The sequence below is a fragment of the Mustelus asterias genome, chromosome 1 (assembly GCF_964213995.1).
Source record: "Mustelus asterias chromosome 1, sMusAst1.hap1.1, whole genome shotgun sequence".
Taxonomy (NCBI): domain Eukaryota; kingdom Metazoa; phylum Chordata; class Chondrichthyes; order Carcharhiniformes; family Triakidae; genus Mustelus; species Mustelus asterias.
The window spans coordinates 82,211,460-82,224,274 of NC_135801.1; the positions used below are offsets into that span (position 1 = coordinate 82,211,460).

A 12,815-nucleotide genomic window follows, 5' to 3' on the forward strand; every position below is an offset into this window, starting at 1 on the left:
AAGTGTGATTGAGTTCTGTTTATGCAATTCTTTAATCTATACACTACTATTCTTGCACAAACATGTTGCAAGTAACTACTGACTGAATTGAAAACATTAATTGAGCCAGTTGTCTAATGTATAACTAAAATTCCAACGTGCTATTAAGTAAACTGATCAGATTTTGCAAGTTGGACTAATTTTTGTTTCACACTTACCGCACTGAAAACCCCTGTTTGTAATTTATTTCTGTTGATCGTGGCACCTTAACTAAATCCAAAATGATACAGTACACACCTAATTAATCAAACAGCTTGGTACTTTGGTATGATCTCCACGGTGACTTAACTTTTAAAAAGAAATTCAAGCTTCCAGTTGATAGCTGAAAAGATGACACAAGTCTTCCAACATAATAAATGAAATATGAAGCTGGTTTCAGGCTAAAAGTTGTAACATCTGCTAACTCACCAAATAACTGCCGCAGCGAGGAAATTCGGCATTGGTGAAAAACTGGTGCAAGAATGGCAGAACTTGGAATCTCTCCTATGTATTGAGTTGGGTCCTCGAAAATCGTCAAAATGATTTCATCATTAGAAATGTAAGTGCATATATATATTATTTTTATATATATGAGCCAAATCAAACCCTTAATCCAGCAAAGATTTCAGAACAACATTTAGTTGATGTAGCCACACAATGGAACAAAACTGTCAGCTGTTGCAGCAGAAGACCAAGATTGCTCAGAGACAACTCAAAGACCACAATGTCAAAATTACCAGTTTCCAGCAATTCTTCATCAGGCAGCAGTAAAAACATTAGTACCCATTGTGCCACAACAACAAATTGGATGAAACACCCATCAACTTTGCCCAGCAACCAAAATCTGGAGTGAATAAATCCAAAAGCAGTTCCAGTGAAAAGTACAGGACATGCGAAGGCAAGATTCATGCTCGTACATGTCTCCATGTTCAACGAAACAAAATTAAAGCCTATGATTTTCATACATAAAACCATGATGAAAATCCAGTTCCATGCAAGAGTTCTCATGCATGTCTATGACAACGGTTGGATGAGTGAGGATTGGGTGAAGTTTTGGATCAGTAATGTGTAGTAGAATAGACATTCCAGTGGCCTTTTTTTAGTGCAGGACATGTTCAGATCCCATATAACCGATGACATTAAGAGGTGCCTTCAAAGAAATTACACCTACTTTGCAGTTATTCCAGGGGGTCTAATATTCATAATTCAATCTTTGGATCTGTGCCTCAACAAGCCATTTGATGATCATGTTCATGCTGAATTGAAGAGATAGATGGTTGTTTGAAAAAAAAAGCCTTCACAATGAGTGGAAAGATGTTATGGTGCTCCACTTAATGTTTTGTATGGTTTTGTCAGGAATGGTGGTATGCTATTAGTGCACAGACTGTCACCAGATCACTCAGAAAATGTATAATATCCAACTTAGTAGATGAAGAGGAAAATGTTTTGTTGTGGAGGAATAATTCTGAAACTGAAATGGCCATATCCAATCCACAATGGAAATCCTTATAATGATGCAATAGCCAAAGTGACTAAGAATGAATTTGATGAGCTCTGCGTCAGACACCAAAGACAATGAATTTGATGAGTTTTAAAATGCTTTCATTGTGGTTAACAGTAAAGGTATCATTTTACAATTAATTTATTCAATAAACTACGTCACATCAATTTAATATGAATTACCAACATTATGGTTTATCTTTACATTTCAAAATGGGGATCACTCACACCGGCTGTTCACATATGGTGGCACAGTGGTTAGCACTGCCCCAGAGCGCCAGGGACCTGGGTTCAATTCCAGCCTTGGGTGACTGTGTGGAGTTTGCACCTTTTCCCCGTGTCTGTGTGGGTTTCCTCCGAGTGCTCCGGTTTCCTCCCACATTCTAAAGATGCGCAGGTTAGGTTAATTGGCCATGCTAAATTGCTCTTTAGTGTCAGAGGGACTAGCAGGGTAAGTATGTGGGTTGATGGTGCAGGCTCAATGGGCCGATTGGCCTCCTGCACTGTAGGGATTCTATGATTTTATACTCCGAGTATAAGTTAATCTGCACCCCCCCCCCCCCCCTCCCCTCCCAACACATCTGGAAGTCTTTGGAATTTTAGACCAGTGTTCTATTGGATAAAGGAGCCTTACTCCATGGTCTCAAGTCAGTACTCTGGATTCTGCAATAAACAGCAGAGCCCAGAAATGCAACTGAAGCCAGATTCCAAATCTGCAACCCAGCAGTGGAACAACCAATCAAAACTGCGGTTATGAAGCAAAATCCTGGGGCAAATGCACAAATTGGATTCCTTCTGTTTCCTCGCACCAAGGGAGTTGTGCCTTTGGCCTCAAGTCATTCAATACTTCTAATGGGCACGGGGACCAGTTCCCCCTTGCCTGACACCAACCCACACAGCTGAAGCTGTCGAGCGACCTGCTTAGCGTGGGTCTCCCCCGTCGTGGGTAAAATGGTATAGAGGGTAGGATGAGGCACTGAAGTGGCCAGATGCTTGAAGTGCCACTCGGCAATCCCACTGCACCCCCCACTCCCCACAAAAATGCTAGACGAGTCTGAAGCGGCTGGGTAAGTGGCAGGCAGGCCAGACACTGCATTTTACTAGTCACCTTGCCTTCAAACCTTCCTGTGTGAAACAGTAAAATTCTGCCCCATATCCTCTACTGTCCGACACACACCTTTCCTTTCTATACGATAATATATTTGCTAGCTCTCCTAAAGAGATGCTACTTTGGTTTCATTTTAACCACCCAGCTCTAATCTTGATGCTGGTAAAGAACCTTTATTGCTTTGTTCCATTCTCCCATTGTGACATCAGGTTTAACCTCTGTTAGATCTTCAACATTCTCATTCTGAAAATATCCCTTTAATCTGTGTGTCTGACTGAATTTACCATTGTGCAACATCACCTCTTCAGGCGGAATAGCTGAGCTGCACTAAAGGCAGTAAATACATCTGGCGACAGACAGCCAAAAAACGGGACCATTGGTGAGTTATGTGGTCAAAATCATATGGGAGATATCAAGGTTATATATCATTGGCAGCCCTGTGGGGAAGGTAGCAGCACTGAACGAGGTAGTTGTTTGTACACCGGGTATGGGCGGCTGTTCTAACTGTGACATTAACAGTTTGGTTTAATGGCAGCAGGACGGGATGTAGCCATAAAACAAAACTATCTCATACCCCAGTGTTATTCCACTACTATGTCCACTAAATCTGTCTTTTTCTCCGATTATTGTAGATATCACTAACCGAGAAGCTGAAGTTCTGCAATCTCTGAGTGATATTGTTCAACAGGAAGTCGATAAATATTTTTCTTTGAATCCAACAAACTCTACACCAGGAGATACTCCAGGTAACCTCTTGAGGTTGAGGGGCAGTCATTTACTTTTTTCATAATTTTAGTCTCTTTTTCCTTAATACACATCAGCTCATTCCAAGTCTCATCTCATTCTGATCTGGTATTATCTTTGTCCATTTCTAGAAAAGGAAGTATGTAATTAGTTACCATTGGTAGGGTTTTCTTATTTTTAAGAAATATTCTGCGTGCACTATGCTTAGATCCAGTTAAATCCATAGATCACATTTTCCCTTTTGGAGGCAAAATATGGATTGTAAAGAGTCAACGTCAATACTGAAATGTCACAAAAGGAGGTGCCTCCTTGCACAATTTCCCAAAAAGATTACGGCTGAAATTCTCCCAAAACAATTCTGTCGAATTCGTGTGAAAACTGGAGTAAATCCCTCTGCTTATTTCAGTGGGAGTTCAAAGAAGAACCTCCCACTCTGTGCATTTCAGAGGCCACCAGCGTGAATATCATTAAATTTCAGGGGCCGGGGCCTATTCCCACTGGAGAGGCTGAAATCGGCGAGCTGAGCGGGTTACTGTGCATGTGCCGATCTGTCAGCGCCAAGATCGGCACAAGCGCGCTGGCCCCGCACCGATGGCCTCCCGATTGCTGGCCAGCTTGATCACTGCCCCCCCCCCCAACACCCATTCCCACTCCTGGTGTGCCACGATCTCCAGCACCCCACTACCGATTTTTTTTTTTCCCTCCCCCCACCAATCCTTATGCAGAGTAGTAGCGGGATCCCCCACTCCCTTGGCACTGCCCAATGGTGTCAGAAATTTGGTGCTGAGTGAGGTGAAATCTCCCGCCTGCTGTGCTAATAAATTAGGACAACAGGATGGGAGAATTGCTCACTATGTGACATGGTACAGCTCACTCTAGAATTTGCATGGTCATGTGAGGCACTCTGCATATTGGATGGAAAATCTTCATAGACATCATAGAATCATAGAAACCCTACAGTGCAGAAGGAGGCCATTCGGCCCATCGAGTCTGCACCGACCACAATCCCACCCAGGCCCTACCCCCACATATTTTACCCGCTAAGCCCTCTAACCTACGCATCTCAGGATTCTAAGGGGTAATTTTTTAACCTGGCCGATCAACCTAACCTGCACATCTTTGGACTGTGGGAGGAAACCGGAGCACCTGGAGGAAACCCACGCAGACACGAGGAGAATGTGCAAACTCCACACAGACAGTGACCCGAGCCGGGAATCGAACCCGGGACCCTGGAGCTGTGAAGCAGCAGTGCTAACCACTGCGCTACCATGCCACCCAAAGCAACTCAGTGTTGGCTGTCAAAAAAAACAGAAATCAGAAGGGGATCAAGTGGCTGATCAGGAGTAGTTGGTGGCTGATGTCTGGAGTAAACCAACCAATATTACAACTGATGTGTATGTCGATAGATTGACCTTGAGTCTCCTTGTTGGTGCCTGGATAGATTTGGGTACAGTGTCTTGAAACATATAATATATAAGGTATGTTAGGAAAAGATTTTGGTTGCAGAGCGTTAACATTTATTCAAAAAGCTTTCGATGAAGAATAAAATTTGTTCTTTAAAGATATTCAAGGGCATTATCACAACTATTTCAAAGATGTAAAGGCTATCAGAAATTAAAGCGAGAGTTTTGTGGGGATAACAGCCTTTCCCTTGCATCCAAATAAATGTGCAAAAGCCATTCTGACAAACAGGCGCATGCTGCTCAAAATATATTAACTGTAGGAATGTAGCTAACAGAGGAGTGACATTTGTCTTTTAATCAGGACATGTCACAGAAGTGAAAGGGCAATGGGAGAGTCTAAAGCTTCATCGTACTGAATATTGATGTTTTAAAAGAAAAGTTGAGAACTTTATATTTCTTGGACAGAGAAAGATGCACAACCTGCGAAAGGACTTGGTACCGCTAAATGCATAGCTGAACTGAAGGAAGAAGAGAAATCCCTTAAATCTGAGGATACAGATTGTGAAGATTTTTCATTGCCTGAAGATTCTCCTGAGGTAATTAACAATTCAATTTGAGGCCATTTTGTATGAATGAGACGGTTAACAGTATTAGCCTGTTGTACAGACTTCATCTAGCAGACTTTATTAAGGTAGTAAAAATGATCTTTCGATTTTGACCTCCGGACTGATGGATGTCAGATTTATGTCCATGTAATGTTCCATGCTAGAGTCAGAAAACTTTAGTTCAAGCCCCACTCTTGGCTGACATTTCCTTACAGGTCCGGAGAGAATTCTGTTAGGAGATACAGACTTTCAGATGATACGTTAAGCCTCAGGTGGGCATAAAAGATCCCATGTCACTTTTTTAAAAAGAACAGGACACTTTTCCCATAAGCCAAATGTGAATTACTTGTATTTATCCTTCAATGAAAACAGATCATCTGGTCATTTATCTTAGTTATTGAGACTTTGCTATGCAAAAAATGGCTGATAAGTTCCCTACGTTACAACAATGACTAGACTTCAGAGTTACTTTGTTGGCTATGAAGTGCTTTGAGATGACCTGAGGTTGCGAATGGTTTCACATAAATACCAGTTCTTTCTTATTTCTTTCTTTATTATTAATTTCTGATCCTTAATCATAGTTAAAAAGAAAAAAATAATTTATATATTGCCTTTTTACAACCACCAGAGATCTCAAAGTTGGTTTTTGAGGGAGGGGGGTGGGGATTGGAACATCCAGGAGGTGGATCACAACAGATAAAAAAGGAATGGTCAATAAAACCAATGCCTATCGTAGGCCAAGGAGATGAAGCAAGTACAATACGCACTGGTCACAGTCATCAGACAGGTTGATGACTGACTAAAGCGGTGCAAATGTCTTGAGTATGGTAGGAACTAGTTGGGATTTAATGGGGAGATTTTGGACAGGTGATTAAGGAATAGGACATAGGAGATGAAACGGAAGTTGAGTTTAGAATAGTTTTTTTTAGCAGGAGGCTAATTGATTCATTTTGCAAGTCATTTTAAAAGTCATACTTTGACTTTATTATTGACCTTTCCTGTACAGGCTAACATATGGGAAATAACATGGTGAGTGCTCAACCTGCTTATGGCCAAAATTCATTGTGGGCCGTAACAACTGTTTATATTAGTTTGACTTGATGGTAACACTCTTGTCCCTGAATTAGAAATATGTACCTTCAAATTCTAAGGCATGATTATATGTGGGCTGGCACGTTACGGAAGTGCTGAGGGAGTGCTAACATTATCAATTGTGCTGTTTTTGGATAAGACACTATACTTGGGTCTGGGTTTTCTGCCAGGTATGAAACATCCCATGGCAGTATTCAATGAAGGGCTTTCAATTCTTCCGGTGTCCTGATCGGTACTTATCCCCTCAAAGAACACTGCAAGAACAGATGGTTTAATCATTGATGTTGTTGATGTTTATGACATGTTTCTGTGTGTAACTTAAACAGCTTGTAAACTTAACACAAGTGACGACATTTCAAAATAATTCATCAGCTGTGAGCTGCTTTGGGATAGCTTGACGAAAGCACTCTATAAATGCATGGTACTGAATTCTTAAGCACCACTGGGGTGAATATGGAGGTGGCACACAGTCAGGTGGCCATCTGTGAAATGAGGGCAGCCTCATGGTGGCTGGCTGGATGGATATTAGAGCCAGAGATTCCATTCAGTGTGGGCGGCATGACTCCATTCTTCAGCTGAAGTGCAGCAGTGCCCAATATGAGGGATGCTTTCCTCCTCGTGTCTGGTGGCCCCAACACTTCTGCTCCTCTCATTTAACTTCACCTGTGATGCCTCCCTACATGGTTCAGCAGAGCCCATCTCTGATGGTCAGTTTTTTAGTACTAGGCAGCCTCCTATTGGCCCTCCAGTCTCGGAAGTCCTCCCACCATCCATAATTAAATGGGGTGCTCGGAGACGGCCACTTGGTTGGCCACATCCTCCAAAATCGCCCTCTGGCCCCCACAACTGGCATTTCTTCCTGACGGCAAGATCAGGACCCAAGAATAAAAATCCTTCCCCCTAGTGCTTGAACAGCTGTGCATAACAACATAGCAGTTCCTGCGCCATGGCACTGATTATTATTAAACGAGCTCAGTCTGGCCCAATTCCTACCCCAGCCTCCTCAATAGAATGAGCTCAGTTCAATTGAAATAGAATCTTGTTTGTTCATGCCCTTTACATTGCAAGCATGTTCCTGCAGTTTAGACTAGACTTGCTTCCTTTGTTTTCTCTGACTACAGGCTGTACAAGGTTCATGTCATTCTATTCGTTTAGATGTGTAGTCATATTGCAAGTTATAATTTGAAAGATTTGTCCGTCAAATTTAATGAACTTGCATTAAAAGTGAAGGCACTAATTTTAACAGCTAAAATGAAGCTAGCCACTTACTCCCTCACATCCCTTTGCTTTCCAGCTGTGTCCCAATCCTAATCTGCTTTTTTGAGCAGGCGAGCAAGGCACCCACAGTAAGGATGCAAACTTCTGCTTTAAATATACAGATATGCCAGGTAGTGTCAAAGGAACCCCCTTTAAAATCTGGCCCCAGTATCTGAGCTTCATCTGCATGAATTGGGTCATTAAACCTGCTGCACTTGCAAAGATTAATTTACAATACGTTGTCCGCATCTTCTCTTGGTATTGAAAATGCAAGGCATCTTTCTTTATACAATACTGCCTTTTCTGAAAGTTTTTTCTACCATTTGTCATTACTGCTCAATAATATGATTTTTAAAATTAATTATACAGCCATCCAGAAGGAACGGTTATAATTTCTCAACAAAAATAGAGAAAGCAATTCAGGAGTTCTCTGTTGAAGATACAACATCGGAAAGGTAATCTGCCCCAACAGATGTAATGAATATAAAGAGCTAATCTGCTGGATAATGAGGATCCTGACCATATCCAACTGCTCAAAATAGTCAAATTATGATACTGCATATTATTTTTAAACAATTATTGTCTGAATGATGACCACATTATAAACAACATAACATTCTGATTTGAATCTATATAAGAATATTTGAAATCCATCAATCATTGTATGCCAGTTTTACTGGAACAATAATTGGTTATGAAAAGTACCAAACCTGTTATAAACTACGATTTCTGATCCTGCTACGGTAGATTAATGGTACTTAATAGCTCAAATCCACAAATTTGTATAGCAATTTTACATCAACTTCTTTTGCTATGTTGTGATTATCTAATTGTTTGTTCACATGCTAAATACAGATCATGTTAAATGACTGCAATATAATTGTTCAATTCTGATAGGGTACCCAGCCTGTCACACATGGAGAACACAGAGGAGGGTGAGGTTACCTGGGGGAGTGATGAACTTCCAATTGAAACTTTGCAGCAGGATCCTTCACCCACAGGTAAAATAAAAATATTCATTTGATAAATATGCTAAATTTTCAGCAATTCAATTTGGATTATAAATTGATAACTTTGAGAGATGATATGAGCTTTCAGTTTATTTCTCAACTTCTCACAAGGTATATAGTGTTGTGAATATCTAGTTCATGTCAATATTTTAGAGGTAATGTTTACTTCTGGGAAGATTATTATTGTAAAGAGAATATTTACCAGGAGACTGCCTGTTTGGAGGGTCTGAGCTCTGAGGAAAGTTTGACTAGGCCACAGCTGTCTTCCAGCAGAGGTTGCAAGAGGATCTGATAGAGTTGGATAAGATTAGATGATGCATTGACAGGATGGATAGGAAGGTACTTTTTCCATGAGTAGAGGGGTCAATAACCAACAGGTATAGATTTAAAGTAAGAGGTAGAAGGCTAAGAGGGGAGCTGAGGAGAAACTTTTTCACTCGGTGCTGGGAGTTTGGAACTCACTGCCTGAAAGGGTGGTTGAGTCAGAAACTCTCATAACATTTCAGAAGTATTTAAATATTCACTTGCTCTGCTGTAACCTCCTGGGCTATGGACCAAGTGCTGGAAAATGGGATTAGTGTAGTCAGATCTTTGTTGACCAGCATGGACATGATGGGCTGAATGGCCTCCTTCAGTGCTGTAAACGTCTATGAATCCATGATCAGTGAAAAGTTTTTGGGTAGGACTTTTAATGCAAACTTCACTTGAAAGCTCAAGATAAATATTCCATTAAACAATTCTTAAAAATGCGTTTGACCTACATGTCAGTCTCCCATTTTGCTGTGCAGTCTAAGTTTAATCCAAATCATTCTACAAATAATTACTAAGGTACTGCCTTAGGTAGGCCATAAAGGATCAAGATCTTTCTGTCATTGCAGTGCATTCCTTCATTAGTCTGGTTGGAATGCACTGCAATTAGATCAGTCATGTGGGTTTTACCAGATTATGACCTCACATTGAGGCCTTGTGAGGGGCAGAGCCTCTACCTACCTCAAATAAGGCAAACAGCACAGAAGAGGCTGGGGAGGGATTTCAAACCCATAGCTGGCAAATAAGTGTGCAATTTAATGCATGCATGTCAGTGCTTGTGTAATGATACTTGTTCACCAGTTTAGGGAAAACACAACTTGTTTATTTTCAGGTTAAATCTGTACGGAGGCTTGCAGCCTCGTGGCGGCAATCCATTCCCGAGATAACTCTTGAGCAAGAAGCCCACCCTTACTAGGGTAATCCCCCACCCTGCTCCCTGATTGGTTTTCTGGGTCATGTGGACCCTTACACTGCAGATTGATCCTTAAAGGGACAATCACCATTGTGTGTAATGGTTTGATTTAATACAACAAACTTTAAATTGTTGCAAGTTCAATTATTTTGCCAATCACTTAAGAACCCAAAAACTGATGGGAATATAGTTTTGATCTGAGTTCTAGTTTAACAATGTCCCGCATATCTGCATTATTAATTAATAGTGTATTTTGTTACGATCATCGATTTTAATGTTTTAACCATTGTAGATGAATGGCCAGTAACGAAAGAGAAGCTCGCCACACTCTCTGTTGTCAAGGTGCCTCCAGCAAGTCAGTACACAGACTCCAAACTGGATGCAATCCTTAAAACATTGCAAGGACTGCTAGAACAGCACATTCCATCACAGGAGTTTGAGGTATGTGCTAAAATTGACTGTGTTCAGCTATGCCAGCAGCCTCATTCATGCATTAGACTGTTATCTCAGGATGAAAGGCTGACTGTCGCTTCACCCAACTCTTTGTATCACTGAGTGAGCAACCAGTCTTCCTCAGAGGAGGGAGAATCGTACTGACTGGATAGCCCCTCTTAAACTGTGGAAGTCTGGCCAGTATAGTGGTATATTTTGCTTATTCTTTAGTGCAAATTTGTGATGAAAATAGTTTTCTTTCTGCATTATGTATTTTATTGGGTTTCAAATTGAATGCAGTTAAATTGTATTTCAATAATCATAGTGCCAAATTAACCCTTCAGCTGCACCACAAGACTCTTCTTTGTTGTAATTTTAAAACTTCTTTTATGAAAGAAGCATAATTATATTTAGAATCCATTCTCAGAACGTAGGCATTGCTGGCAAGGCTGGTATTTACTGTTCAAGTGATAGTGAACCATCTACATGAGTGGTTTTGCAACAGCTGAGTGGCTTGCTGGACCACTTCAGAGGACAGTTAAGAACATAAGAACATAAGAAATAGGAGCAGGAGTAGGCCATCTAGCCCCTCGAGCCTGCCCCGCCATTCAATAAGATCATGGCTGATCTGACGTGGATCAGTACCACTTACCCGCCTGATCCCCATAACCCTTAATTCCCTTACCGATCAGGAATCCATCCATCCGCGCTTTAAACATATTCAGCGAGGTAGCCTCCACCACCTCAGTGGGCAGAGAATTCCAGAGATTCACCACCCTCTGGGAGAGGAAGTTCCTCCTCAACTCTGTCTTAAACCGACCCCCCCTTTATTTTGAGACTGTGTCCTCTAGTTTTATCTTCCTTACTAAGTGGAAAGAATCTCTCCACCTCCACCCTATCCAGCCCCCGCATTATCTTATAAGTCTCCATAAGATCCCCCCTCATCCTTCTAAACTCCAACGAGTACAAACCCAATCTCCTCAGCCTCTCCTCATAATCCAAACCCCTCATCTCCGGTATCAACCTGGTGAACCTTCTCTGCACTCCCTCCAATGCCAATATATCCTTCCTCATATAAGGGGACCAATACTGCACACAGTATTCCAGCTGCGGCCTCACCAATGCCCTGTACAGGTGCATCAAGACATCCCTGCTTTTATATTCTATCCCCTTCGCAATATAGGCCAACATCCCATTTGCCTTCTTGATCACCTGTTGTACCTGCAGACTGGGCTTTTGCGTCTCATGCACAAGGACCCCCAGGTCCCTTTGCACGGTAGCATGTTTTAATTTGTTTCCATTGAGATAATCCCATTTGTTATTATTTCCTCCAAAGTGTATAACCTCGCATTTCTCAACGTTATACTCCATTTGCCATATCCTCGCCCACTCACTCAGCCTGTCCAAATCTCTCTGCAGATCTTCTCCGTCCTCCACACGATTCACTTTTCCACTTATCTTTGTGTCGTCTGCAAACTTCGTTACCCTACACTCCGTCCCCTCCTCCAGATCATCTATATAAATGGTAAACAGTTGCGGCCCGAGTACCGATCCCTGCGGCACACCACTAGTTACCTTCCTCCAACCGGAAAAACACCCATTTATTCCGACTCTTTGCTTCCTGTCGGATAGCCAGTCCCCAATCCACTTTAACACACTACCCCCAACTCCGTGTGCCCTAATCTTCTTCAGCAGCCTTTTATGGGGCACCTTATCAAACGCCTTTTGGAAATCCAGAAACACTGCATCCACCGGTTCTCCTCCATCAACCGCCCTAGTCACATCTTCATAAAAATCCAACATGTTTGTCAAGCACGACTTTCCCCTCATGAATCCATGCTGCGTCTGATTGATCGAACCATTTCTATCCAGATGCCCTGCTATCTCCTCTTTAATAATGGATTCCAGCATTTTCCCTACTACAGACGTTAAGCTGACCGGCCTATAGTTACCCGCCTTTTGTCTCCTTCTTTTTTTAAACAGCGGCGTAACATTAGCTGTTTTCCAATCAACCGGCACTACCCCAGAATGCAACGAGTTTTGATAAATAATCACTAACGCATCCACTATTACCTCTGGCATTTCTTTCAATACCCTGGGATGCATTCCATCCGGACCCGGGGACTTGTCCACCTTCAGTCCCATTAGTCTACCCAGCACTGCCTCTCTGGTAACATTAATTGTATTAAGTATTTCTCCTGCTGCCAACCCTCTATCGTTAATATTTGGCAAACTATTTGTGTCCTCCACCGTGAAGACCGACACAAAAAACTTATTTAAAGACTCAGCCATATCCTCATTTCCCACTATTAACTCCCCCCTCTCGTCCTCCAAGGGTCCAACATTCACTCTCACCACTCTATTCCTTTTTATATATTTATAAAAACTTTTACTATCATTTTTTATATTAATTGCTAGCCTAGC

At 41.7% G+C, this 12,815-nt stretch overlaps 1 protein-coding gene across 3 annotated transcripts in view; it reads left to right on the plus strand.

Annotated features, from left to right (window-relative positions):
* Positions 1–12,815, plus strand: part of ptpn13 (protein tyrosine phosphatase non-receptor type 13) — a 256,822-nt gene that overhangs the window by 225,568 nt on the left and 18,439 nt on the right. For all 3 annotated transcript variants that reach the window (XM_078214036.1, XM_078214044.1, XM_078214053.1), the window contains 5 exons: positions 3,259–3,372; positions 5,239–5,369; positions 8,097–8,182; positions 8,625–8,728; positions 10,252–10,400. In XM_078214036.1, coding sequence (XP_078070162.1) covers positions 3,259–3,372; positions 5,239–5,369; positions 8,097–8,182; positions 8,625–8,728; positions 10,252–10,400 — 584 coding nt within the window. The remainder of the gene's footprint in view (positions 1–3,258; positions 3,373–5,238; positions 5,370–8,096; positions 8,183–8,624; positions 8,729–10,251; positions 10,401–12,815) is intronic.